This window comes from Felis catus, chromosome E1 (genome assembly GCF_018350175.1).
Source record: "Felis catus isolate Fca126 chromosome E1, F.catus_Fca126_mat1.0, whole genome shotgun sequence".
Taxonomy (NCBI): Eukaryota; Metazoa; Chordata; class Mammalia; order Carnivora; family Felidae; genus Felis; species Felis catus.
In genome coordinates, this window is record NC_058381.1 from 40,958,809 (window position 1) to 40,983,842 (window position 25,034).

Genomic DNA, 25,034 nt, shown 5'->3' on the forward strand with positions numbered 1-25,034 from the left:
TGTGCGTGGGACCGTGGGCCCAGCACACAAAGGGGGCACACTTCCCTCCCAAGGACAAGGTCTGTCGACCAAATACTCACCAAACTGCCCTCCTGCTGAGGGTTCAGCACCTTCACCATTATTTCCAAACTGCATCAATGAATCTAAAGTGCGGGGGGACATCGGCAGGTCAATGGTATTGCTGCAGGTCGTTCTGTAGGAAATGGGGAGCAGCAGGAGGGGAAAGGGCCGGGTTGACAAGACACAATGGAGAAAAAAAAAAAAAAGAACAAAACACACACACACAAGCCATCAAACTCTGGTCTCCAACAGAAAAATAAAAGCTCAAGCTTTTTAAACACACAGGGTCACTCTGAGTACTACGCGTAGCCCAGGGCATTCCAGCCCCTCTCAGGGTAGCTCTCACCCAGTGTCCTACTCCCGGGATAACTGAGGACACCAGAAATGAAGGCCAAATTTAGAAGGGAAGCCACTTACGGTGTCACACAGATAAACTTGGTCTTCAGGTATGGGGCAGCACCTGGGAAGAAGAAAACTGGGGCTTACTATGGTGACCCCACTGTGGGTAGAGGGCAGGTGGAAGCCGGCCGCCTCATCAGGGCAGACTTGCCCCTCCCTCCATCCTTGAGCGGAGATCGTTTTGAACCTGTCTCCCCTCAGGGCTGCCCCGTCCACCACTATGTACTATCTGATGTTCTAGGTGCTCGCAGCTGGGTAGTTCAGTTCTTGCTGCTACGCTTTCCAGAGCTGCAGAGACTTCTGAGCACACACCCTTGTCCCACCTGAGCCTAGACCAATGCCACCTTTGTGTGTTCATTCTCTCCCTAGATGATGTGAACATTTAACTGCCCGTGTGTGGTCTGAGGATCGTATTCTGGCCTGGTCGGCTCTCTTAGGTAACTTCTCTGCATGCAGGAACGGAGCCTATGCAGTCTGGGCTCCAACACCCCCGTCCTGCTGGGACACCAAAGTCACCGAGTCTTGAAGAGAATATGCAGATTGCTAATGCAGTTCCAAAGCCCAGGGTCACACCTTCCATTCCTACGGCACTGATCTGCCTCTCCCACATTTTTAGGTGAGTATAGGAGTAACCCCCCAGTTGGGTAACTACACCGCACAAAAAGCGGCCGCTTTATAAAGGGAGGCTGGCTGGTATTGCAGCACCGTCGACTCTGGGCTGGAAAACAGGAGGCCCAGGCCTCGTTATGTCTTCGGCAGCTAGGAGACCTGGAGCAAAGCACTTTCTACACCAAGAGGGAGGCGGAAGAGGGAGGCATCCATCTCCGTCATTTGTAATTCTTGTTCCATACTTAGAAATGTGAGGACTGGAATAAATGAATTTTAGGTGCTCAGTGTTTACACCAAGAGCTCCAGGAGACTTGGAGATACTGGCACGACATCTGGGAGAGTCAGGTGAACAAATCACTTGGGGGGCATGGGGCCCGGTGGGTGGGCCGAGAGAAGCACAGTTAAAAAGTTTGAGGCTTATAGACAGACCAAGGGATCAGAAAGTATGGTGACAATCTGAGAAAAGGCATTGTCAGGGGTCGTTGGACTGCCAACCAAGGTTATTTTTGGCCAAGAAATAGATTCATACGGTGCAGAATCCAAAGATGTACCCAGGCAGGGTTCTGGTGTCTTCTAAATCCACTGTGACGCAGACCTGAGGGGAGCTGACATCTCAGACAGAAAAGGATTTAGTTTCCCGGTGATCAAGGTAGCTGAGAAAACTAGCTTCAGCCTCAGAAGCCTCAGACTCAGCAAGAGCAGAAGCAAAGGAGAAACAGGACTAAACGCCGAGCTCTGGCTGTGTACAAGGTTGTACATATACTTCATCCAATTTGTAAGGTAAGGGGGTTGTCATTTCTAAAAAGGGACTCTCTCCCTCAAGCCATCGGGAAATACTGTGTGGGGTCTGGTGGAGAAGTAAGGAGGAAGGAAGGCTCCTGGGAAGATCATCTATCCCTGGGGACAAAAATATTTTCATGATGGAAAATGGGAGGAAACAGGCACAGATCCACGTCCCCGAGGACTCCCACTTTAATGCAGGGGCTCCACTGGCACGCCACCCCCCCCCCATCACCTCGCTCCTGCCACCCCAAGCCCCTCAGTGCCCACTGCATACACCTGCCTCCCTGGGAGGCTGGCAAAGCACTCAAGTCACTAGTTCCTCTCTCTTGTGCCGGGGTGGGGTGGGGGTGGGGGGGGTCTTGCCCCTGAGAAAACACTAGTGACTCCAAGCAGGAAAGGACCTTGCTTCCCGGTCACACAGGATGGGTGATGATAACAGAGGACACAGGGAACTTGGATCTTGAAAGCAAAATGAGCCAAAGGGACCAGCACTTGGACCTAAATGTCCTCAGCAGAAGGAACAAAGAGTAGAGTGTCAGGGCTGATAAACAGATCTCCCAACTGAAGCCCAGCTGGAAAGAAAGATAAGTAGCAGACAGGAAGTGAGAGTTTGCTCTTCTACAGTATGAATAAAACCCAACACCAGAACAAAGGGAAGAGGAAAGTCAATTGCCAAGTAACTCAAGTTCCTTCTTCCAAGTCCCAGTCTTCCCCATCCAAGAAATTCCTCGCACGGGATCTCTGTGAACAGGTGGGAATGTGCGTGTGAGCTCTTTGCACAAAGACAATTTTTCCAAAAGCAACTGGGGTGGAAGCTACCCTCAAAGGATCACTTCAAAGAGCTCTCCAATTAAGGGAAGTTAAATAAAAACAAAGAATGGCAAATCACAGACTCCCCAACAGGATCTGGACAGAGAAGAACCCAGAGAGCCAAACCAGCAAGTGCCAAAGGCACAGACCAGAGGGGCTGCTCCTCCTTGCGGAGGACTAATGGTTACAAACTTACTATGAAACATTTGCTATACGACTTACACCTGTGCTCTTGCACATTAAACAACCGCTTTATTTCAATAGCTGCATGTTCTCAATCCCAATTCCGCGCCCTCCCACCGTTTGCAGGCTCCTCTTCAATCACCACGCCCCCCACCCCTCCCGGCTCTGCTCGTAAACCACGTTCCAGTGCTGCTAACACTCATTTCCTCCAGAAGGCCTTTCTCCATCCCGCTCGACACTGCTCACATTGTTCAGCGATGGGGAAAAGGAAACATGCTAGACTCAAGTCTGAGTCGCAAACCTTCCAGTGTAAGAAGCGGTGTGCTGGCAGGGCATCCTGTTACTTAAGAATTCTGTCCTCGCGCTCTCTCGGCAGTATTTTAGATGTTTGGGGTGAGTTGAGTGTGTGTGTCTATTTCCCCGTTTAGCCTGCTGGGTTCTCTGTAGGACAGAGACAAGTGACTTTGATGCCCCTCCTCTCTCCAACCCTAACAGCCACGACCAAAAAGCACTCACTACTGAGTGCTTATTTCCCATAAGAGGAATAAAGGTCACCAGGCTCTTTGGGCAGTGACCTACCTATCCTCCAAGAATCCTGCAATTTCCCATTTTTTTCCCAGAAAAAGTGCCCAACGCGGAAAATCAACAACTACCTGGGTCAGCTTCAGGATGCTCCTGGCTTTCTGGTCGACAATACTTTCCAAACGCCTCCTCCTTAGGAATGTCCGGGTAGAGATAAACCAGCGGAGACACGAGGATGTTGGTAGCATCCATGATCTTATAGCCCATGATGATTTCAGCAAACGACATGTTGTTCAACTGCTGCTTGGTATATGGTTCCACGGACTGGATCTGGGTCTTGCCTGTCATCGGATATGGGAAGGGAGGATAATGGCCAGGTAATCTTAGAGAAAACTACCTGATTTATTTTTCCTTGAAAGGGAATGGCTTATGCCAACCTAGTTCTTGAGCCTCAAATATCCTGCCCAGTCACCTGGCACTATAAAAATGCTCAGCTGGCTTCTGGAGAGGTTACTCAGTTGGGTCGTCAGCAATATACCCGAATAACTACTTGCATGAGATAGATTAACAGGGTAAATTAGAAAGGAGATGAAGAATGAGATTTAAATCGGAAATTTGTAGGCAAATATTAGCTCCTGAAGAAAGCAAAACAAAATTGCCAAACAATCCTCCAGCTGAAAGAATCTGGAAGAAAAGAAGTCACTGAAAAATGTTTTTACAAGTCCAAGGCAGGGGAGTGCGAAGCCCATCTTTGCCCACTAGGGGGCAATAGGTACTTGAAACTACTAGTGGCCACAGCGGAAGCAGCAACTGCCACCAGGTGGGGCGGCTGAGAGTCAAACTTACCGCTGATGTCCTTCTCCACCCAAGTGAAGGTGACACCTCCTTCTTTGCTGCTTTCACTGAATCTTAGCAGGAAGGTGCCTGGGGGCTTGGTGCTCAAGATGGCCCGCTCCCGCTCCTTACTGATAAAACCCATTATGTACCTGGAGCCAAAGAACAGCAACAAGATCTGGGCTGATGGGGTCCCGCCCCTGGCCTGCTGAGAGCAGGTGACGTGTCACACATGTGCACTCTGCCGGACACAAGAGCTTCAACCTACCCTTCGTTCCAAAGAGCCAGGATGTACTTTTTCACAAGATCAATGATATTGTCTAGCCAGACCCAGAAGGAGAAGCCTTTGCCGGCCATGTTTTCCTAAAGAGAAGAATAACAAGAAAGCCAAGTCTACTCTCCCAGCCTTTTCCTTCTTAGGGACACAGTGCCACCAAAATCCCCAGGCCCATCTACCCTCAAGTAGGGCCTACGGGCCGCTAGACCATGAGTCTACAGCCTTCAGGCCCAGTGCCGTCCCCGACAACCTCACGGGTGGGTGTCCCTCCCGCTCCCACTTGGCAGCGACAAGGATTTAACAAGATGGCTTACTTTGCAAAATTTAGCCCACGTAATCTGACACCCTGAATAGTTCACACCAGGTCCTGCAAGGAAAAGAATAAAGCAGTGTAACTTCCAGCTTCAAATCAAGGATTTTTTAATTTTTTTTTTCAACGTTTATCTATTTTGGGGACAGAGAGAGACAGAGCATGAACGGGCGAGGGGCAGAGAGAGAGGGGAACACAGAACTGGAAACAGGCTCCAGGCTCTGAGCCGTCAGCCTAGAGCCCGACGCGGGGCTCGAACTCACGGATCGCGAGATCGTGACCTGGCTGAAGTCAGACGCTCAACCGACTGCGCCACCCAGGCGCCCCTAGGATTTTATTTCTTAAGACAGAATATACATTCATGCACATCTGTCCCACAGTGGGCCAAGTCACCATCAGTTTTCATGTATTTAAAGGTTCCCACCGTTGTGTCCATGTATATATGCACACACAGGTACACACACGTACACAGATGTACAAAATCCCATCGTGTGATCACCTGCGTTGTTGTTTAGACTAGCAGAGGTGGTGGAGGACGTATCGAAGGTCCGTCCCCCCACTCCCCCCACTCTTCCTAGCCTCATGTGGTGGCAGCTGGTGCTCAGGGACCAGCAGCACACAGTAATAAACTGACAGTGTTAGAGGGTCACATTTGGCGGTGGCACAGGATAACGCTACTTACAGTCCAGGTAGCATGTACAATAAAACAGTCCACTAAATTTTTTTTTCCCAGAGGAAAAAATAAAAACAAGCCCACAGTTTATTGAAGAAATGGACATGGACGTCAAGCTTTTGCCTCTGTCTTCTAACATGCACTTAAAAAATAGCTTCCTGGGGCGCCTGGGCGGCTCAGTCGGTTGAGTGTCCGACTTCAGCTCAGGTCATGATCTCACTGCTCATGAGTTCGAGCCCCGCGTCGGGCTCTGTGCTGACAGCTCAGAGCCTGGAGCCTGCTTCAGATTCTGTCTCCCTTTCTCTGCTCCTCCTCTGCTCGTGTTCCGTCTCTGTCTCTCTCACAAATATGAAAAATAACTTAAAAAATTTTTTTAATTTAAATAGCTTCCTAAGGTTAGCCAAAGTAGTGCTCTGGAAGGGTGAGGGGTCCAGCCACCGAGAGAAAAGAAATCTGCCTCCCACCTCAGAAATGATCACCAGGAGGCATCTCTACTCCACCCCACCTCCCCAACTGCTGGAGCACATGTTTTCAGGCCCCAGGACAGTGTCTGGCTCAGCAAATTTTCCTGAATGAATAGCCCCACAGGCCAGACTCCTTCTCTGAAGAGGGCAACAGGGAAAAGGGGGAAAATGCTGACCTAAGAGCTTCTCTGCCAGCGTCGTCAACTGCTCGATGCTCAGGCCTCGCTTTGTAGTGGAGGAGAACTGCCAGCTCAGCACCTCAGCCACTTGATCCCAGGTTCCAATCGGGGGCTTGGTGAAAAAGTTCACGTTCTGTTGAAAACGACACATTTGCTCGTTTATTTTTTTTTTTTATTTTTTTTTAACGTTTATTTATTTTTGAGACAGAGAGACAGAGCATGAACGGGGGAGGGTCAGAGAGAGAGAGGGAGACACAGAATGTGAAGCAGGCTCCAGGCTCTGAGCTGTCAGCCCAGAGCCCGACGTGAGGCTCGAACTCACGGACCGCGAGATCATGACCTGAGCCGAAGTTGGACGCCCAACCGACTGAGCCACCCAGGCGCCCCAACGCATTTGCTCATTTAGATGGAGACGGTGGTGCTTGGTGACCCACGCTAGGACCGCGACAATGGTTTCCGAAGGATGGGCGCTTACCTTGGGGTTGTTGGTCAGCATGTTATACCACAGGATAGATGCCCAGGCATTAGGCATCTGACAGATGTTGGAGATCACCACAACTGGCAAGGAGTGGGTCTGTGGAGAGAGTGGGGAATAAGCTGGGAAGGCAGAGGGCCCTCACAGCTTCAAACGTCTCTTCAGTCAGACCTGCAGGTTTCGAATAAAAGAATGTGCCTTAAATCACACCTACTGCCAGCCCTTAGGGAGGAACTCGGCTGAGTCAGCTCAACGCCCAGAGTGGAGAGAATGCCAAGTGCGGGTCACAGGACACAACCAGGAACTTAAAAAATCTGACGTGCTCAAAGCTGGACTCACAGTCCACAGACTCCCCGTTTATAAAACCTGGGAGGCACTCTCCGAGAATTGAAGCTGTATCTGCCCGTTAAACAGACAGGTCTCAGTAGGCAAAGACTAAGATTCTTGCTTTTCCGGGTATAGCTTTAACTTAAAGATGAAGAAAGTTGATAGAAGAGAATGCAAATGCCATGATTTCCTGTACACTAAAAACAGTGGCTGTCTAAAAAGCCTATTTTGCCCAAACTTTATAAAGTCCATTATAATTTCTATGCACAGATTAATAATATATTAATTACAATTTCAGTACTTTCATATACTGAAAGCTGAGTATACAGTTGACCCTTGAACAGCATGGGTTTGAACTGCATGGGTCCGCTTATACATGGATGATTTTTCTTGATCTAGAGTACAGTCCTATAAACGTATTTTCCCTTACAATTTTCTTAGCAACATTATCTTTTCTCTAGCTTACTGTATTGCAAGAATACAATATATAAAGCATATACATCATTCTACCTTCTGTAGAAAAAATCCCAACTAGAAGTTCTTGTCCTGAATCACCCCTGCGTGCAGCCCTGTCCCAACTCTGTGGCAAAACTCACCTCAAGGTCAATCTTGAGGCCCTGGTGATACACCTCAGTCTCAAAGGTGATCAGGTGCAGCTCCTCGGTGACAATCAGGGAGGCCTACAACGAGAAGGGCACCCTCTTCCTCAGAGAGAATGGCCTTGGATACTAACAGCCATAGCTGAGGAGAGCGAATGCCACAGCCTCATTGCACCAGGAAGGGTGATCCACCGGGAGGCCATGGACACAGCAGGGACACAACACTGAGAACACGCCCTCTTCAGTGCTACGATCTTCAACCTCATCTTTTACTGGTTTTATTACAATACTGTAGACCCAATAGGTTATTTACCAAATGGGTAAGGTGCACAGAAAATCAAAACAATGAACACCTGTATCCACTACCCAGTTTAAGCAAAAGATCACCACGGAGATGCTCAGGATGCCCTTCCCCATGCCCTTCCCTGGTCCCTCCTCCCTCAGATGTAACCGCTATTTTGTCTTTTGGGTTTATCGCTTCCCAGTTTTCCTTTAGGACTTTACTGTATTTATATCTCTAAATACTGTATGCATTGTTCAGTTTTAGAGGTCTGTGAACCTTACACAAATCATACCCTATATATTCTTTAGGACTCGCTTTTTGCATCCCTGGGGTTGTACGAATTTGCTGTTGTTCATTTTCACAGCTCTAGAGTATTCCATCATATGACTCTACCACGAATCCTTTATCTACTCTAGCAGCGATGGTATCTGGGTTATATTTAGGGTTTACAATCAGGCTGCTGTGACACTTTGTACATGTCCCCTGGTGCACATGTGCAAAGATTTCTCTATTGTTAAATCCTGGGAGTGGCACTGCTGGTTTGTAGAGTACGTTCATTTTTTTATTATGTCCAGTTGTTTTCTGAAGTGACAATTTATACTGCCACCAGCAATATGGCAACCTTATTTTCGGTAAGACTTCTCAGTGAATTCTCAGAGACACAATTTCAATTCGTTTTTAAAACACTATCTTTTTCCTAACTATAGAAATAACATACGTCCAGTTTAAAATGCAAATATCACAGGGCGCCTGGGTGGCTCAGTCGCTTAAGCATCCCGACTCTTGATTTTGACTCAGGTCATGATCTCACAGGTCATGAATTCGAGCTCTGTGTCGGGCTCTGTGCTGACAGTGCAGAGCCTGCTTGGCATTCTCTCTCTCCCTTAAAATAAATAAACTTAAAAAAAATAATAAATCAACTTTAGAATGCAAATATTACAGAGACAGCATAGTCTTAGATACTAACAGCAAAATAAATACATAAGCATTGTTTGGTATACATTCCTCGAGAATGCTGTTGTTTTTTTAAGTTTATTTATTGGGGCAACCGGTGGCTTAGTGGGTTAAGCATCTGACTTCGGCTCAGGTCATGATCTCATGGTTCATGAGTTCGAGCCCCAAGTTGAATTCTGTGTTGACAGCTCAGAGCCTGGAGCCCGCTTCAGATTCTGTCTCCCTCTCTCTCTCCCTGTCCCTCCCTCACTTGCGCGCGTACACACGCGTGAGCTCTCTCTCTCTCTCAAAAAGAAACATTAAAAAATAAATAAAATAAAGTTTATTTCTTTATTTTGTGGGGGGAAGAGGAGTTACACTTGTGAGTGGGGGAGAGGCGGAGAGAGAGAGACCAAGAATCCCAAGCAGGCTCTGCGCCAATGTGGGACTTGAACTCACAAACTGTGAGATCATGACCTGAGCCAAAATCAAGAGTCAGAAGCTTAACTGACAGAGCCAACCAGGCACCCCACCTCCCCACCCAGAGAATTTTGTATTGCATATGTGAATAGAACAAAAACAGTATAGTACACTTTTTAAACAAATATGCTAATATTCTACTCGAATTATTTTGCATCTTGCTTGTTCTTTCTTTTTTTTTTTAAGTACGCTCTATGCCCAACATGGGGCTTGAACTGACAACCCTGAGATCAAGAGTCACACACTTTACCGACTGAGCCAGCCAGGCACCCCGCATCTTGCTTTTTCTAAACAAATATGCCACATACATTTTTCTATGTTGTTGTATATAGACTCCTTCACTCTTTACAGTCAAGCATTATAAATGCACTTTTTCTCGCTAAAGGCCTGCTACATTTTAGAGAAGAGGAAAGAATGGGCAGGGCACAAATACCAGAAAAAGAATAGACTATCACAATCTTTTAAAATGATTAAAAACTAGTTTTGGTCACATTTGCCTATTTTATTTAAGTTTATTCTTGACACTGAGAATCCCGTAATCTGAATCAAATGGAGGAAGAGAATAATGGAAATAAGGGGAACAGGTTTTACTCTTTTTCTTAAATGTCTAATTCAGATTTATTACAACCTTCTATCCCACCTCAGTGAGAAAATCAGGACACCAAAAATGAAGCCAGGCAGTCTCAGAGGGCAGGAGTTGGAAGGGGAATTTGGAAAGCCCCAGGCAAGGTGGAAGCTTCTTTTCCACTAAATGGGTGTGGGTAAGTCAGCCAGGGACTTTCCACCCCTCCTTAAAGATGAGCCAACTCCCAGGACAATCAAGAAAATGCTCCAAGCCAGAGAACTCCACGGCAGAGTGGCTTCGGACCATGTCATTTTTGACACATGGTGACTTTTCCAAATGACTACAGCTTAACCACAGGTTGGGGTCTCTAATTCAGGCCAGTAAGAAGGCTCTTTTCCTCTCCCCATTAAAGAAAACCCTCCCAGTTGGTTTCGTCCCCCAAAAAACTTACATCACAATTGGCTCGGCCCCCGTTACCACATCTTTGCTCTCTCAGGGTCTGTGGGAAAAGCAGAGAGCACCTGGGTCACGTGAGGCTCCCCCCCACCCCCACCCCCCCTCCCTCCGCCAGGTGCCCTTGGAGAAGGGGATCCAGGCTTCTCCGTGTACCAGATGTTTGAATTCTGCAGAGAGGCTGCCGTTGTTGGACTCTTCCATGTTCATCACTTTCGTGTTTGTGCCCAGAATGTTAAATTTCCGGGATCTGAATCACAGGAGAAAAACCAACCACACAGGTGACGGAGCAGCCAGAGGACAAAGTCAGATTAAACAGATCAAAAGGAAGCCTTTAGGCTGAACTCACCCTCTGAGAGCTGCAACATCCCCGGAGTCTCTGTTAAGAATATAAACTGGTGTTAATAAGACTGGCCCCATTTCTTCGCAAAGTCTACTCTATCCGTAATGTACTCTGCTGGAAAAAAAACCACTGTTCTCCTGGGAATTTCTGTAAACGATTCAATTACATTTTGTACGTGAAATACGACAACCCTGTACAAGCCTGCCCAATATCAATTTCCCCCTCCCAATAGACCCTTGCATCTGCTCAGGTATCCTTCCAGTCCCCGCCTCCAGGGGATCCTGATTGTTCATTAAGTACATCAGAACATAGCACTCCACGGTGTGGTGGTCCCAGGGCGAGGACATGACCTACGCTGTCTCAGACTGGGAAGGAATTACAACACGGGCTGGATTTATTTTCCATAGCTTCAACTGAACATGAGCAAGGAAGCATATGACCTTACTTATACTGCAACTCAGAAGGGAACCTCACAAAGCCAGTGATACTTATGATGGCGGGGAAGGCACACGGAAGATTCTGGGTCCAGGATGACATAAGTGAGTCACTGATCTCACTGTCAGGAACTTGCCCTAACTCTGCATTTCCAGTTATACTGGGCTGCAAATTTCCTTATTATTTAAGCCACACTGGGTTTTCTGTAAAGGTTTACTACTCCCTGTAACTCAAATCGTCCCATTTCATATTAGCTGGAAACAATCTTCCTAGCCTGTCCGGTCTTTCAGCTCTATGTGTTTGAACATACAGCATTTTATATAGTCACATTTCTCAGTCTTTTCCTTTCTTATTATTTTATTACTTTTTAAAGTGTTTTTTTTTTTTTTTTTTTTTTTTTTTGGAGAGAGCAAGAGTGAGAGCGAGTAAGCGGGGAAGAGGGGCAAAGGGGTAGAGAGAGAGAGAATACCAAGCAGGCTCCACACTCAGTGAAAAGCCCGACGTGAGACTTGATCCCATGACCATGAGTTGGACATTCAACTGACTGAGGCACCCAGGTGCCCCTATTATTTTAGCACTCTTTTAAAAGTGCTTCTCCATTGCTACATATTCATGAATATAGCTACTATTTATTAAATAGAGTATTTCGTGTCGGTTTACAGATTAAAATTGGTCAAATTTTAAACCATTCAGAAGATATCTTTCCATATATCACAGGTTAAAAAAATTTTTTTATTAATGTTTATTTACGTTTTGAGACACACACACACACACACACACACACACACACACACACACAGCATGAGCAGGGGAGGGGGCAGAGAGAGAGAGGGAGACACAGAATCTGCAGCAGGCTTCAGACTCTGCGCTGAGCTGTCAGCAGAGTCCAACGCGGGGCTCGAACTCAAGAGTGGTGAGATCATGACCTGAGCTGAAGTTGGACACTCAACCGACTGAGACACCCAGGCGCCCCCCCATATATCACAGTTTATAACTTAAGAGTCTATGTTACCAGGAAATTCTCTCTCATGTTTAACCTATATAGCCTTTTTTTTAAACTTTTTTTTGCGTCACAGCTTTGACATGTAATTGATGAATAATACACTATTGAAAATGTATTTGGATAAGATTTGACACACATATATACTACACACACCTATGAAATCATCAGCCCAAACAAGGTGATGAACATATCCAACGTCCCCAAAGTTTCCCCAAGCCCATTTGTAATCCATTTCCCAATCCCACACTCCACCCCACCTTTGTCCCCAGGCAATCACTGGTCCGCTTTCAGTCACCTTAGGTGCATTTGTATTTCTAGGATTCTATACGAATGGAAGTATGTATTCTTTTTTCTTGGTCTGGCTTCCTTCACCCAGTGTAATTATTTTGAGATTTCTCATGTGTGGCTGGTATCAACGTTCATTACTCTTTATTGGGAAGTGATATTTCATTTACGGATAGACCACAAATTACGAAGCAACAGTGGAGCAATCGGTCAGCGCGAGCTACTTACAGATATGCCGCAAGGTGTCTATTCACTTGCCTGTTAATGGACATTTACATACAGCCCTTTGCGTGCACATATGCTTTCGCTTCTCTTGGGTTAATACTGAAGAGTGGAATGGTAGGCTTATAGGGTAGGTACATGTTTAACTTTGTAGGAAACTGCCAAGCTTTTTTCCCAGAATGGTTGTACCATTTTGCCATTTTACCATCATTATGTTATACGTTCACCTATGCTTTTAAGATACATTAGCTGAAACATATAAATACATCTGATGGACAGCAAAACATAAAACTCTAATTTCTCATTCAAATCCCCCCTGCCCCCAATATCAGGTTGTCCCAAAACTACTTCCTGAATACTCCATCCTTTACTAACTGATTTGACATGTCATTTTTAACGTATATTAATTATTTATATAAACCTGAAGCCCATTTCTGGACTCAAGATTTTGCTGCCATGATCAGTTTATTCCTGCCCTAGTAACACACACATTTAGTAACTGAAACTCTGTGATACATTTTAATGTCTGGCAAGGCAGCTTCCCATTATTTTTAGTCACTAAAAAAATGTTTTTGAAAGTGAAATGGTGGTTGCCCGGGGCTAGGAGGATAGGGAAATGGGGATTTGTTGTTCAATGGACGTAAAGTTTCCATGTCGCACAAGGAAGTAGTTCCGGAAATCTGCTGCCCAGCAGTGTGAATATACACAATGCCATACGTTTAAAAATAATCAAGAAGGTAAATTTTATATATTAATTTTTTATCATAATTAAAAATAACACACCCTTTTTTATTTTCATTATTTATGTTTATAAATTTTTTTTTTTTTTTTAATTTTTTTTTTTCAACGTTTATTTATTTTTGGGACAGAGAGAGACAGAGCATGAACGGGGGAGGGGCAGAGAGAGAGGGAGACACAGAATCGGAAACAGGCTCCAGGCTCTGAGCCGTCAGCCCAGAGCCCGACGCGGGGCTCGAACTCACGGACCGCGAGATCGTGACCTGGCTGAAGTTGGACGCTTAACCGACTGCGCCACCCAGGCGCCCCTATAAATTTTTTTTTAAGTTTATTTATTTTGAGAGAGAGAAAGAGTGCACACATACGTGAATGGGGAAAGGGCAGAGAGAGGGGGAGAGAGAATCCTAAGCAGGCTCCACACCCAGCGCGAAGCTCTATGCTGGGCTCCATTTTATGAACTGTGAGATCATGATCTGAGCCAAAACCAAGAGTCTGATGTTTAACCTATTAAGCCACCCAGATACCCCCAAATACATCCTTTAAAAAAACAAACAAACAAAACAAAACAGGGGCACCTGGGTGGCTCAATCAGTCAAGTGTCTGACTTCGGCTCAGGTCATGATCTCACAGTTCCTGAGTTCGAGCCCCGCATTGGGCTCTGTGCTATGGAGCCTGCTTTGGATTAGCTCCCTCTCTCTCTGCCCCTCCCCCCACTTGCACTCTGTCTCTCTCTCTCAAAACTAAATGTTAAAAAAAAAATTAAAAAACCTTTCTTTGCTTATTTTTCTCATCTAAGATACAACTTGAAAAGCAAGTCAAAGGTTTAAAAAATTCTATTCACATTTTGCTTGGTGCCATATTAACTGAGAAGAATTAACATCTTTATGATAAAAATCCACAATCCAGGAATATGATCTGTCTTATCACTTTTTACAATATCCCCTCCTCATAAAATTTCATAATTTTCTTCAAATAGATCTTACACATTTCTGTTATGTTTATCACAATATATTTTTTACTTTTGTTGCTTATTGGGCCTGGGTGGCTCAGTTGGTTGAGCGTCCGACTTCAGCTCAGGTCATATCATGGCTTGTGAGTTTGGGCCTCACGTCGAGCCCCTGTGCTGACAGCTCAGAACCTGGAGACTGTTTCTGATTCTGCGTCTCTTTGTCTCTCTGCCCCTCCCCCCTTGTGCTCTGTCTCTATCGCTCAAAAATAAATAAATGTAAAAAAAAAAAAAAAAAAAAAGAGTACCACCTTCCTCAAGTCCCTAATTTCATTAGTAATTATTTTCCAGTTCATTCTCTTCATGATTTCCAGATAAATAATTACGTCACCAAAAATTAAGGATACATTTTCCTTTTTCAAACCTCTTCAAAGTATATGTGCATTTTAATTTTTGAAAGGTATTGCCAAATTTTGAAAAGTATGTACCCGAGGGGTGCCTGGGTGACTCAATTGGTTAAACATCTGACTTTGGCTTAGGTCATGATCTCGCGGTTCACGGGTTCGTTCGATCCCCCCGTCAGGCTCTGTGCTGACAGCTTAGAACCTGGAGCCAGCTTCGGATTCTGTCTCCCTCCCTGCCCTTCCCCTGCTCACGTTCTGTCTCTCTCTCAAAAATAAACAAACATTAAAAAAAGAAAAAAAAAGAAAGAAAAGGATGTATTCCATTGCGTGGTGAAGTGTGGAACAATAAAAACCGTCAACTTTTCCCCATATAGTCAGGGTTTTATATGACATGCATAAATTACACTTACAAGTAAAAAATTAAAGAAAAAGAGGGACCCAGAGTCACAACAGCAATTGAAACTCATATCTGTACCACTAGCTTTGTGGTTTTGGTCAGGGCAAGGCTTCTGACAATTTTTGTTCAATAAATGAAGCTCCTTGAATGGAAATAATCTCTAAGTTCACATGGTATCTGTTAAAGTTCTCATTTCTCTGTCTCTCATTTGAAAAAAAGAGAAAAAAAGAGCAAAGATACGGAGTACTTACTTGTCAATGCACACTTTAATTTTAAGCTGATAATTTAACTCAGGGAATTTGACCAGCAATCTATTTCAAAAAAGAGGGGGAGAAAAAAGTTTCTGAGTAAAGGAAAAAAAAAAAATCAGTTTCAAAGAAAAGTCAGTAGGCTCCCCCAGCAACGTCTACTTGAAGGAATATAAAATTCACAACGCTTTATTTCTAAAAGGTGAATGAAGCACAATCCCAAATCCCTCTTCCTGCTTAGTGCCGTCTTTGACCTTATGTTGAGTATCACCCCTTCAGGTCAAGAGCTCCTGAAAAGAAAGCCTAAGAAATCCGAACTTGGACAAGGTTGTGAGAGATTCAGCAAAGGATAATAAAAGCCATTTCATGAGAAATATTACAGGAATACGTGCTCTGCAGCTGGTATTCCTTCTATTAAACCTGAAACCTAACGCCATACACCAAGCTTCTGAAGAGGGAAATTTCACTACGGAAGGGCAAACCCCAAAGCACCTGTTCTGACTTGGGTGTGAAAGTCACACCCCACCCTCCAGGCTCACCACCCACCTGCTCTAATTACCTCTTAGCTTCTAGATCACTAAGCCTTTCTCTTTCCCTTAAAATCCTCAGGGAAAAGTAGGCTCAGAGAACAGAAAATAACCAGCATTATTTTGCCTCCCTTGCAGGGCAGAAGGAGACACAACGAACTAAGACCGTGGGCTTGACATTCCAGGAAGATGCCCACGTAACCTCGAAAAGAGGTAACCGTTCCTTCACTTCTGACACAAGAGTCAAAGAGCAAGTTGATATTATGCCAACAAATTCCATACCCACCATACTATCGCCTGTGATGCCTGGAAAGAACAACCCTGGCCACCAACTCTCTTTCATCCCAAGAGCATCTCTCAGTGACGTATCTACCAGAAGAGGAAGGACAGGGCCCACCTGACTTTGGTAGTGAACTGGACGCCAGTCTTGATGACCAATGGCCGGTCGGGATGCATGGGCATGCAGGGCTGCCGCTCAACCACAAAGGCACTGAAAGGCACAGAGAAGGACGGCAGTCCATGAGCTTCCTGGTGAAACGGTCTTTGTCCTGTGCCTCCAAAGTGAAGGAGGTGTATGTGGCGGGGGAGGGGCAGTGATGAGAGAAAGAATTCTAAGTTACCTTTTCATTAAGTTTCTAAACAGCTCCACAATCCTCTCCTCCAGCATTGGCCGGTGCTGTACAATGGGATCCCCTTTGTAGGACACTTTTTGCTGCAACTCCTCCAGTTTCTTAATTTGTTGGCGCGTCTGAAGTTGAGATTCCGCTAACGAGGTTATCCTGCCAATAAAATAAGAAAGCTACCAGTCACCTGAGAGTGCAGCACCAGTGAGGGTTAGAGAAGGGGAAGGGAATCCCACCACCATGCAGTCCCCTAAAATAAGAAAGGGTCATTTTTTTTGTGTGTGTGGTAAAATATACATAGCATAAATCATTGGCATTAAATAAGGAAAAGTGGAGGTGGGTGGGGGGAGCCTGGCTGGCTCAGGCGGTAGAGCATGTGACAGCTGATCTCCAGGTCAAGCCCTGAGTTCAAGCCCCACGTTGGGCATAGAGCTTACTGAAAAATAAAATAGGGGCGCCTGGGTGGCTCAGTCAGTTGAGCGTCTGACTTTGGCTCAGGTCATGATTTCATGGTTCATGAGTTTGAGCCCCGCGTCGGGCTCTGTGCTGACAGCTCAGAGCCTGGAGCCTGCTTTGGATTGTGTCTCCCTCTCTCTCTGCCCCTTCCTTGCTTGCGCTCTGTCTCTCTCTCTCTGTCTCTCTCTCAAAAGTAACTAACATTTAAAAAATGTTTAAAAAGGGGCGCCTGGGTGGCGCAGTCGGTTAAGCGTCCGACTTCAGCCAGGTCACGATCTCGTGGTCCGTGAGTTCGAGCCCCGCGTCGGGCTCTGGGCTGATGGCTCAGAGCCTGGAGCCTGTTTCCGATTCTGTGTTTCCCTCTCTCTCTGCCCCTCCTCCGTTCATGCTCTGTCTCTCTCTGTCCCAAAAATAAATAAAGGTTGAAAAAAAAAATATATATATATATATAAATGTTTAAAAAATAAAATAAAACAAAAATAAGCAAAAGGGAATTTCTTTTATTTTTATTATTATTTTAACTAATACCTTCCTCAAATTTAACATTTCAGAGAGGGAGCTAGGCATAAGGAAGAAGTGTTAAAACATACCCCTAAGAAGCATGAACGGAGTTATCATCAGGAGGTAACAAGCATTAGAACCCAGCAATGGAGAATGTGAAATATGAAATTTGGCACTGTTTTCATCCTAACCTGTCTTTGGACCAAAATGTGGGGCCTGGGGAAAGGCTGACAATTAGGTGGCCCAAGAAGATGGGTTTGAGCTCGTTCTGCCGCTCACTATCTGAGCAATCCTGGCCAGGTCCCTTCACCATGCGGACCTCGATGTCCCCTTGCATGAAAGAAGGGGTTGAACTACATGATTAATAAAGACTAAAAGACCTCAAAGAGAGAAAGTGAAAGATTTTAGGGTTGGGGGCGTAAGGAACAGGGCAGCTGCTGGGATTTCTGGGCTCCCTGACTCTCTTCTGGCACTTCCATTCTCCTATTTCCAGAACTCAAGCTTTTTGGTTCCCTGATCAGAAAGCACTTAAAACAGCTTTCAGTAAGTTGACAAAACTCAGGGTTACTGAGGATATGGACAAACAGGCTTTCTCAGGCAGAGCTGTCCTAAATTTCCAATTTCATGCTCTACGTGTCTGGTGGTTCCCCTCTATGTCAAGTTTCTCATAATTTAAGCTGGTGCATCACGTTCACTGCTGGGCCTTGCACATCAAGGATATTCACCAAGACCTGCTGCATGAATGAAAGCAGAAGAGCAGATAAAGAATGATCCCACTGGGGCGCCTGGGTGGCTCAGTGAGTTAAGCGTCTGACTTTTTATCTCGGCTTGGGTCATGATCTCAGCGTTCATGAGAGTCCTGAGTCCTGTGTCGGACTCTGTGCTGACAGCACAGAGCCTGCTTGGGATTCCCTCTCTACCTCTCTCTCTGCGACCATCTCAAAATAAATAAACAAACATTTAAAAAAAAGGTAACCAAGGGGCGCCTGGGTGGCTCAGTTGGTTGAGTGTCTGACTCTTGATTTCAGCTCAAGCTGTGCTCTCACAGTTTGTGAGATCAAGCCCCACATAGGGCTCTGTGCTGATGGTGTGGAACCTGCTCGGGATTCTCTCTCTTCCTCTCTCTCTCTCCCTCTCCCTCTCAAAACAAATAAATAAACTTAAAAAATGTTTTTTAATTTAAAAACTTAAAAAAGATAACCAAAATTAAATAAAAAAGATGGGTGCCTGGGTGGCTCAGTCGGTTAAGCGTCTGACTTTGGCTCAGGTCATGATCTCACAGTTTGTGAGTTCGAGCTCTGCATCGGGCTCTGTGCTGACAGCTCAGAGCCTGGAGCCCGCTTCAGATTCTGTGTCTCCCCCTCTCTCTGCCCCTACCCTGCTCATGCTTTGTCTCTTTCATCTCAAAAATCAATAAAAACATTAAAAAAAAAAAAAGAAAATGTAGATGACTCTCTTTACATATATATGTACAATAACAAACGTCCAGAGGAATGGTCATCGAAATTTTAACTATAGGTACCTCTGAATGATTGGTTTTTTAAAAGACTTTTCCTCTTTCTATTAATTTTTTGTATTTGAATTTTTTTCCTTTATAAAGAGCATGTATTATTTTAGATTATTAACATAACTAAAACTCAAACTTCAGTCTGTGCCACATAGTTACACCAAAAGCTTTATTTAAGCTATTAAATAAAACATGCTTATATGTAAGAGACGAATCACTGGGTTCTACTCCTGAAGCCAATACTACACTGTATGTTAACTAACTTGAAATAAATTTAAAAAATAATAATAAATATATATATATGTACTTAAAATACAGTAACATAAACACATTTTTTTTAAATTTTTTTTTTCAACGTTTATTTATTTTTGGGACAGAGAGAGACAGAGCATGAACGGGCAAGGGGCAGAGAGAGAGGGAGACACAGAATCGGAAACAGGCTCCAGGCTCTGAGCCATCAGCCCAGAGCCCAACGCGGGGCTCGAACTCACGGACCGCGAGATCGTGACCTGGCTGAAGTCGGACGCTTAACCGACTGCGCCACCCAGGTGCCCCTAAACACATTTTTATCAAAAAGGTGTCCAGGGGCGCCTGGGTGGCTCAGTCGGTTAAGCATCCGACTTAGGCTCAGGTCACGATCTCACATGAGTTCAAGCCCCACATCGGGCTCTGCGCTGACGGCTCAGAGCCTGGAGCCTGCTTCGGATTCTGTGTCTCCCTCTCTCTCTCTGTCTCTCCCCTGCTCACGCTCTGTCTCTGTCTCTCAAAAAAAATAAACATTTAAAAAATTAAAAAAAAAAAAAAAAAAAAAAGGTGTCCAAAAAGGTGAAACTCTTTAGACTCTCAGACTCGATTTGAATATAAAAAAGTCTCCACCTTGGAGACGGAGCACCAGCCCCGGAGGCCTGCAGTTACGACCAGGATTTCAGCACAGCTTTCTAGAAAGAAAGGGAAAACGTCTCTGTCATCTCTTACCAGTTTTCTAGGCGGTCGAGGCAGATGTTGGGCGGGCCCCCGATGCACGCAATCTGCTGCCGCCTCTTCCAGTCAGCCAGCTCTTCATCCGTGAGCGTCTTCTGCACATACTCCATGGCTGACAACAGCCCCGCCAACTCACTCACGATGCTCTGGTCGGAAACCCAAACAAAGTCAGAAAACATTTCCTCAGACCGTCTCTAACCACACTCTTTAGTCACTTCCAGAAAAGGAGCTTATTAGAAACCAAGGCGTGGCGGCCGCGCAGGTGAGGGGGATGCTCTTACGCGCCGCATCTGGTCCAGCGCCGTGAGCATCTGTTCCAGCTGCTGCATCTTCTGCCTGGTCACGGACTGGTTGTTTCCATTCAGATCCTGCATGTCTGCGGATGAAGGAAAACCTCCTTGACCTGACGGGATACTGGCACGCTGCGCATCTGGCTCCCGGAGGCACCGGTTACCCCCCCCATCCCCCCACCCCCGTGTGCCAACGCCCGCCCCCGCCCCTGCCACAAAGTCTGAACGGGACGCCAGACACAGAAGTCCTGAAACTCAAGTCACTCACTTTCTACAGCAGATTTTAACGTCTCTAATAGTCACTTGCCTCCTTGACTCTTGAGGGTTTTATAGTTGAAGTCAAAGTCATCCTGGAGGTTCTCTACCACTTTCATTTTCTGTTCTAGGTCCTGTTTAAGACAAAACAAAAAAGAAAACTAGAAGTAAAAAAAAAAAAAAAAAAGATTTTCCCGGGGGAAGAGGGAAAAGAAAGTTTCTGAGAATTAAAATGAGGCCAAAACCTCAACAGAGACACACGCAGGACCCACAGGCAATGTCCCCAAGGAAAGGCTTCCTGCCCACGACTTGCTTCACCTGTACTCGCTTCCGAACATCTTGCAGGTGCTGCTCCAGCATCTGCTGCTTCTCCGTCACCACGGCGGCCGTGGGGTGGTTGGCCTGGCCCCCTTGCTGCCAAATAAGGGAGTGAACACCCGTGTGAATGCAGGAAACGTGGGGGAAAAAAAGCACCTCTGTCCAGTCTCCATCCCACCCACACCCTTCCCATCTGGCCGAGGTGCTGCTGCCGCCGTGAGGGGAAGGGAAACAGAGGCAGCGTGCCGGGCGTCATCAGCGCGGTGCCCAGGAGGCTCTCCCGTAGTGTTGCCCGTGTCCTGGCCTTTTTTTGCCCCAGGCCACACTAAAAAGCCACTCTGTGTCGCCCTAGGAGACCACATGTTGAGCTAAGACATGGCCCCTACCTGCAAAAACTTCATTCTAGGTAACGTATGTTAAAAAATTCAGAACAATTATGACAGCAGATTTTCGATGCCCATTTAGTGTAGGTGGTGCCCGACACGTTTTTGTGGGATAATAAAAAACCACTGTTCCAGAGGCGAAATGCTACATGAAGAGAGAATACCTCAGGGGAGAAGGGAAGGGTGGTGCCTTGAAGAGGTCGGAGAGCCCCTGGAATATAAACATGGTAAATTCTGTCAAAGTAACAAAATCTGGGCTCCTGGCTGGCTCAGTCAAAGGAGCGTGTAGCACTTGATCTCAGGGTGGTGAATTTGAGCCCCATGTTGGGTGTAGAGATTACTTAAGACAAATAAATGAAAAAATTTTTAAAAGACCACATAAAAGACAGTCTGTGCTGGCATAGGACTGAGGAATCCATCAACAGAACGGAATTGAGAGTCTAGGAAAGACATTATAGACCCAGTTTTTCAAAGCAGAAATTTGCAAAGACAGACTTCACACTGAGTCACTGGATTCTCCTGGCTTTAGGTTCTGTAATCTTGCAAACAGATCTCTATTTGTGCCGCTGGCTCATGTCAAGCCCCAACTAATCTGTTCTCTATACTGTTACCAGGAGTCTTCAAAAGTGATCCAAACATGCCAGTTCTAGAGGGATCCATTCTCTCCCTCTCCCACGGCCCCCATCCAAATCCAGAGAACACAAACTTCCCTGAGAAGTTTAGGGAAGGCAACCTCCACCCCTATTTATTCTCCTCATAGGGGGAGTGACTCATCTGATCGGTGAGATTAAGAGAAACACTCTGCACTCACAGATCTTCGAAGAACCCAGCATGTTAGCTGGTGCCTCTCTCCTCCACCTCTGCCTTCCTGGGGCACCCCCAGGGCAGGAGCAAGGGCCTGGTTTCTAGAAGTGGTTCTAGAGATCCATCTCTCAGTGTTAAGTGGGTATTAGTCGATGGTCTCTGAAACTCCACATGGATGTATACTGCTCTGCAAACCCAATCTCTCCATCCCAACATCTAACACAGGGGCAGGCATCTGGAATCCCTCGTGGTTACCTGCCCAAACTATGTTTTCCAGTCTCATTTGACCAACAGCACAGCGGATATTTTAGTCTGTGTTTGACTGCCACGTCTATTTCTAAATTGCCATTGCACTTAAAGGGGAAAGGATGTGATTGATTACCACCCACAGAAGCCCGCCTCTAGTACCCTTGTAAGAACTACTGGCTCCCCACTGATTCCAGGTATATCATCTCAGCCCAGCACAGACAGACGTTTCACATAATCTGGTAACAAGTTAAACCTTCCCTCCCTGTCGGTCACCCCAAACTACCCACTCTTCCCCACATACAGCATGTTTTTCACACTCTACCTCCCCACACACTGTCTGCTCTGCCTGACATGTGCTTCTGCACAAGCACACCTGAACTTATTCACCTTCAAACTCAGTGCCACCATTTGCTCTCCTGTAAAACCTTATTCAACTACTGTAGGCAAGATTACTCACATCTTCCTCTATGTTTCTCTCACTTTGACTGTCTGTATACCTTCAATCCCAACTAGACTGAGAGCAATGATTAGCAGGGATCACATCTACTCGTCTTCCTATCTCCTGGTGCTTTACCCGTAAGAGACACTTCAAAATATGCCAGATGATGACAACAGAGAAAATAACAGTAGGGCCTGGGCTGAAGCCTCAAATATCCAACTTGTAGTTCTAGATCAAGGGCTGCAACTTTTTCTAAAAAGGCCAGGTGGTAAATAGTTTTGGCTTCGTGGGTCATACAGGCTCTGTTGTAAATACTCAGCCTTGTCACCGCAGCACGAAGGCAACCATGGACAAGGCGTACGTAAATGGGTGTGGCTGTGTTCCCCAAAATTTCGTTTGCAAAATCAGGCATGGCAGGCTGGATTTGAGCCACGGGCATAGTTTGCCAACACCTGATCTCTAAGATTGGGAACATCCTTAGGGCACCTACCTCTCATGATAAATAAAGTTGGAGCCTCTACCCAAATTAGCTTAAATCGAATACTTTTATCTTATGGGACAGGATGCAAACATAAAGGTTCTCCCCAACAGAAAGCTCTAGTGATGCCTGCACAACCTCCCTATCTCCAGTGTCTCGAACAGTGAGTGTTATCAGTTACCCTTTCACCCATATCGGAGCACGGCAGTTTCCGCTTAAAGTTCTTCCGTGGGTTCCCGTTTCTTACAGGAGTGGTGACAGTGATCATGATGGTGACAGTGATTGTGACGGCAGCAGCAGAAAGCAGTTAATGCTCATTTCACATGTGTCAGGCACCGTTCTAAGCATTTTACAGGCATGAATTAATTTCGCTCCATGAAGTAGGAACTATAGTCATTCCTATTAGAGGAACACCCCCATTGCCTGAGGCTCCACAGCAAGTGGCAGAGCTATGGGGCTCAAACCCAGGCAGTCTGGCCACAGGACCCTTGCAACAAACTGCTCTTCCAAAGCCCAGCTGTTGGGCATGACTAAAGAGATGTTCACAATATGGCCCTTGACTAGCTGATCATTCCTTATCCAACCAGATGCTGAATTTTCCACACTCCTCCCAAGAATACACACGTTAAGGTTTCCCTGCCTGAACACGATCTTCTCTCTGCCTGGAGGGCTCTCTCCTCATCAGCCTGGTGCACATGTAATCAGCCTTACGTCTTGGCTCAAACACAATCTCTCTCTCCGTGATACCTTCCCTGACTCCCTCAGTTAGACTTAAATGTCCTTTCTTCTTTTTTTTTTTAATTTTTTTTTCAACGTTTTTTATTTATTTTTGGGACAGAGAGAGACAGAGCATGAATGGGGGAGGGGCAGAGAGAGAGGGAGACACAGAATCAGAAGCAGGCTCCAGGCTCCGAGCCATCAGCCCAGAGCCTGATGCGGGGCTCGAACCCACGGACCGTGAGATCCTGACCTGGCTGAAGTCGGACGCTTAACCGACTGCGCCACCCAGGCGCCCCAAATGTCCTTTCTTCTATGTTCCTGCTACATCTTTGTCTTGTAAGTGAAAAAAATGGTACACTTATGTTCATAACAGCATTATTCACAAGAGTCAAAAGGTGGATGTCACCCAAGTGTCCCTCAACAGACAAATGGATAAACAAAATGGGGTATACGTACAGTGGAACATTATTCAGTCTTTGAAAGGAAGGAAGACTTTGAAAGTCTTTGAAAGGAAGGAAATTCTGACATGTGATATAACAAGGATGAACTGTGAGGAATTACGGTAAGCAAAATAAACCAGTCACAAAAATACAAACAGTGTTATGATTCCACTTCTAATAAGGTCCCCAGAGTAGTCAAATTCACAGAGACAGAGAGTAGAATGGTGGTTGCCAGTGACTAGAATAAAAGGGGAATGAAAAAGAGCGACTGTTTAATGGGTACAGAATTTTACTTTTGCAAGATGAAAAGCATTCTGGAGACAGGTTGCACAATAATGTTATTGAACTTAACACTACTGAACTATACGCTTAAAAATGGTTACGATGGTGGCGCACCTGGCTGGCTCAGTCGGTTGAACGTCTGACTCTTGGTTTTGGCTCAGGTCATGATCTCACGGTTCATGAGTTTGAGCCCCACATCAGGTGAGCTCTAGCCCCGCTCCAGGCTCTGACTCTCTCTCCTTCTCTCTCTGAACCTCATGGGATTCTCTCTCTTTCTCTTAGAAAGAAATAAGTAGGGATGCCTGGGTGGCTCAGTCAGTTGAGCATCCAACTTCAGCTCAGCTCATGATGTCACGGTTCGTGGGTTTGAGCTGTCAGCACAGAGCCTGGAGCCTGCTTCGGGTTCTGTGTCTCCCTCTCTCTCTCTGCTCCTCCCCCGCACTCTGTCTCTCTCAAAAATATAAAATAAAAATTATAAATAAATAAATAAATAAATAAATAAATAAATAAATAAATAAAATTAGATAAAATTCTTAAAATAT

General features: G+C 45.7%; 1 protein-coding gene across 5 annotated transcripts in view; it reads right to left on the bottom strand.

Annotated features, from left to right (window-relative positions):
- The window catches only part of STAT3 (signal transducer and activator of transcription 3), a 69,902-nt gene that overhangs the window by 2,724 nt on the left and 42,144 nt on the right, over nucleotides 1-25,034 (bottom strand). For 2 of the 5 annotated variants that reach the window (XM_045044633.1, XM_003996881.6), the window contains 19 exons: nucleotides 20,698-20,793; nucleotides 20,432-20,513; nucleotides 20,116-20,210; nucleotides 19,829-19,980; nucleotides 16,387-16,545; nucleotides 16,164-16,256; nucleotides 15,243-15,302; nucleotides 10,568-10,597; nucleotides 10,375-10,468; nucleotides 10,217-10,264; nucleotides 7,502-7,585; nucleotides 6,579-6,677; nucleotides 6,101-6,236; nucleotides 4,792-4,844; nucleotides 4,469-4,563; nucleotides 4,213-4,352; nucleotides 3,495-3,707; nucleotides 478-520; nucleotides 81-193 (listed from right to left, as the gene is read on the bottom strand). In XM_045044633.1, the coding sequence (XP_044900568.1) occupies nucleotides 81-193; nucleotides 478-520; nucleotides 3,495-3,707; nucleotides 4,213-4,352; nucleotides 4,469-4,563; nucleotides 4,792-4,844; nucleotides 6,101-6,236; nucleotides 6,579-6,677; nucleotides 7,502-7,585; nucleotides 10,217-10,264; nucleotides 10,375-10,468; nucleotides 10,568-10,597; nucleotides 15,243-15,302; nucleotides 16,164-16,256; nucleotides 16,387-16,545; nucleotides 19,829-19,980; nucleotides 20,116-20,210; nucleotides 20,432-20,513; nucleotides 20,698-20,793 (1,885 nt within the window). The remainder of the gene's footprint in view (nucleotides 1-80; nucleotides 194-477; nucleotides 521-3,494; nucleotides 3,708-4,212; nucleotides 4,353-4,468; nucleotides 4,564-4,791; nucleotides 4,845-6,100; nucleotides 6,237-6,578; nucleotides 6,678-7,501; nucleotides 7,586-10,216; nucleotides 10,265-10,374; nucleotides 10,469-10,567; nucleotides 10,598-15,242; nucleotides 15,303-16,163; nucleotides 16,257-16,386; nucleotides 16,546-19,828; nucleotides 19,981-20,115; nucleotides 20,211-20,431; nucleotides 20,514-20,697; nucleotides 20,794-25,034) is intronic. The other 3 variants (XM_006940361.5, XM_006940359.5, XM_006940360.5) reach the window with 3 other exon arrangements.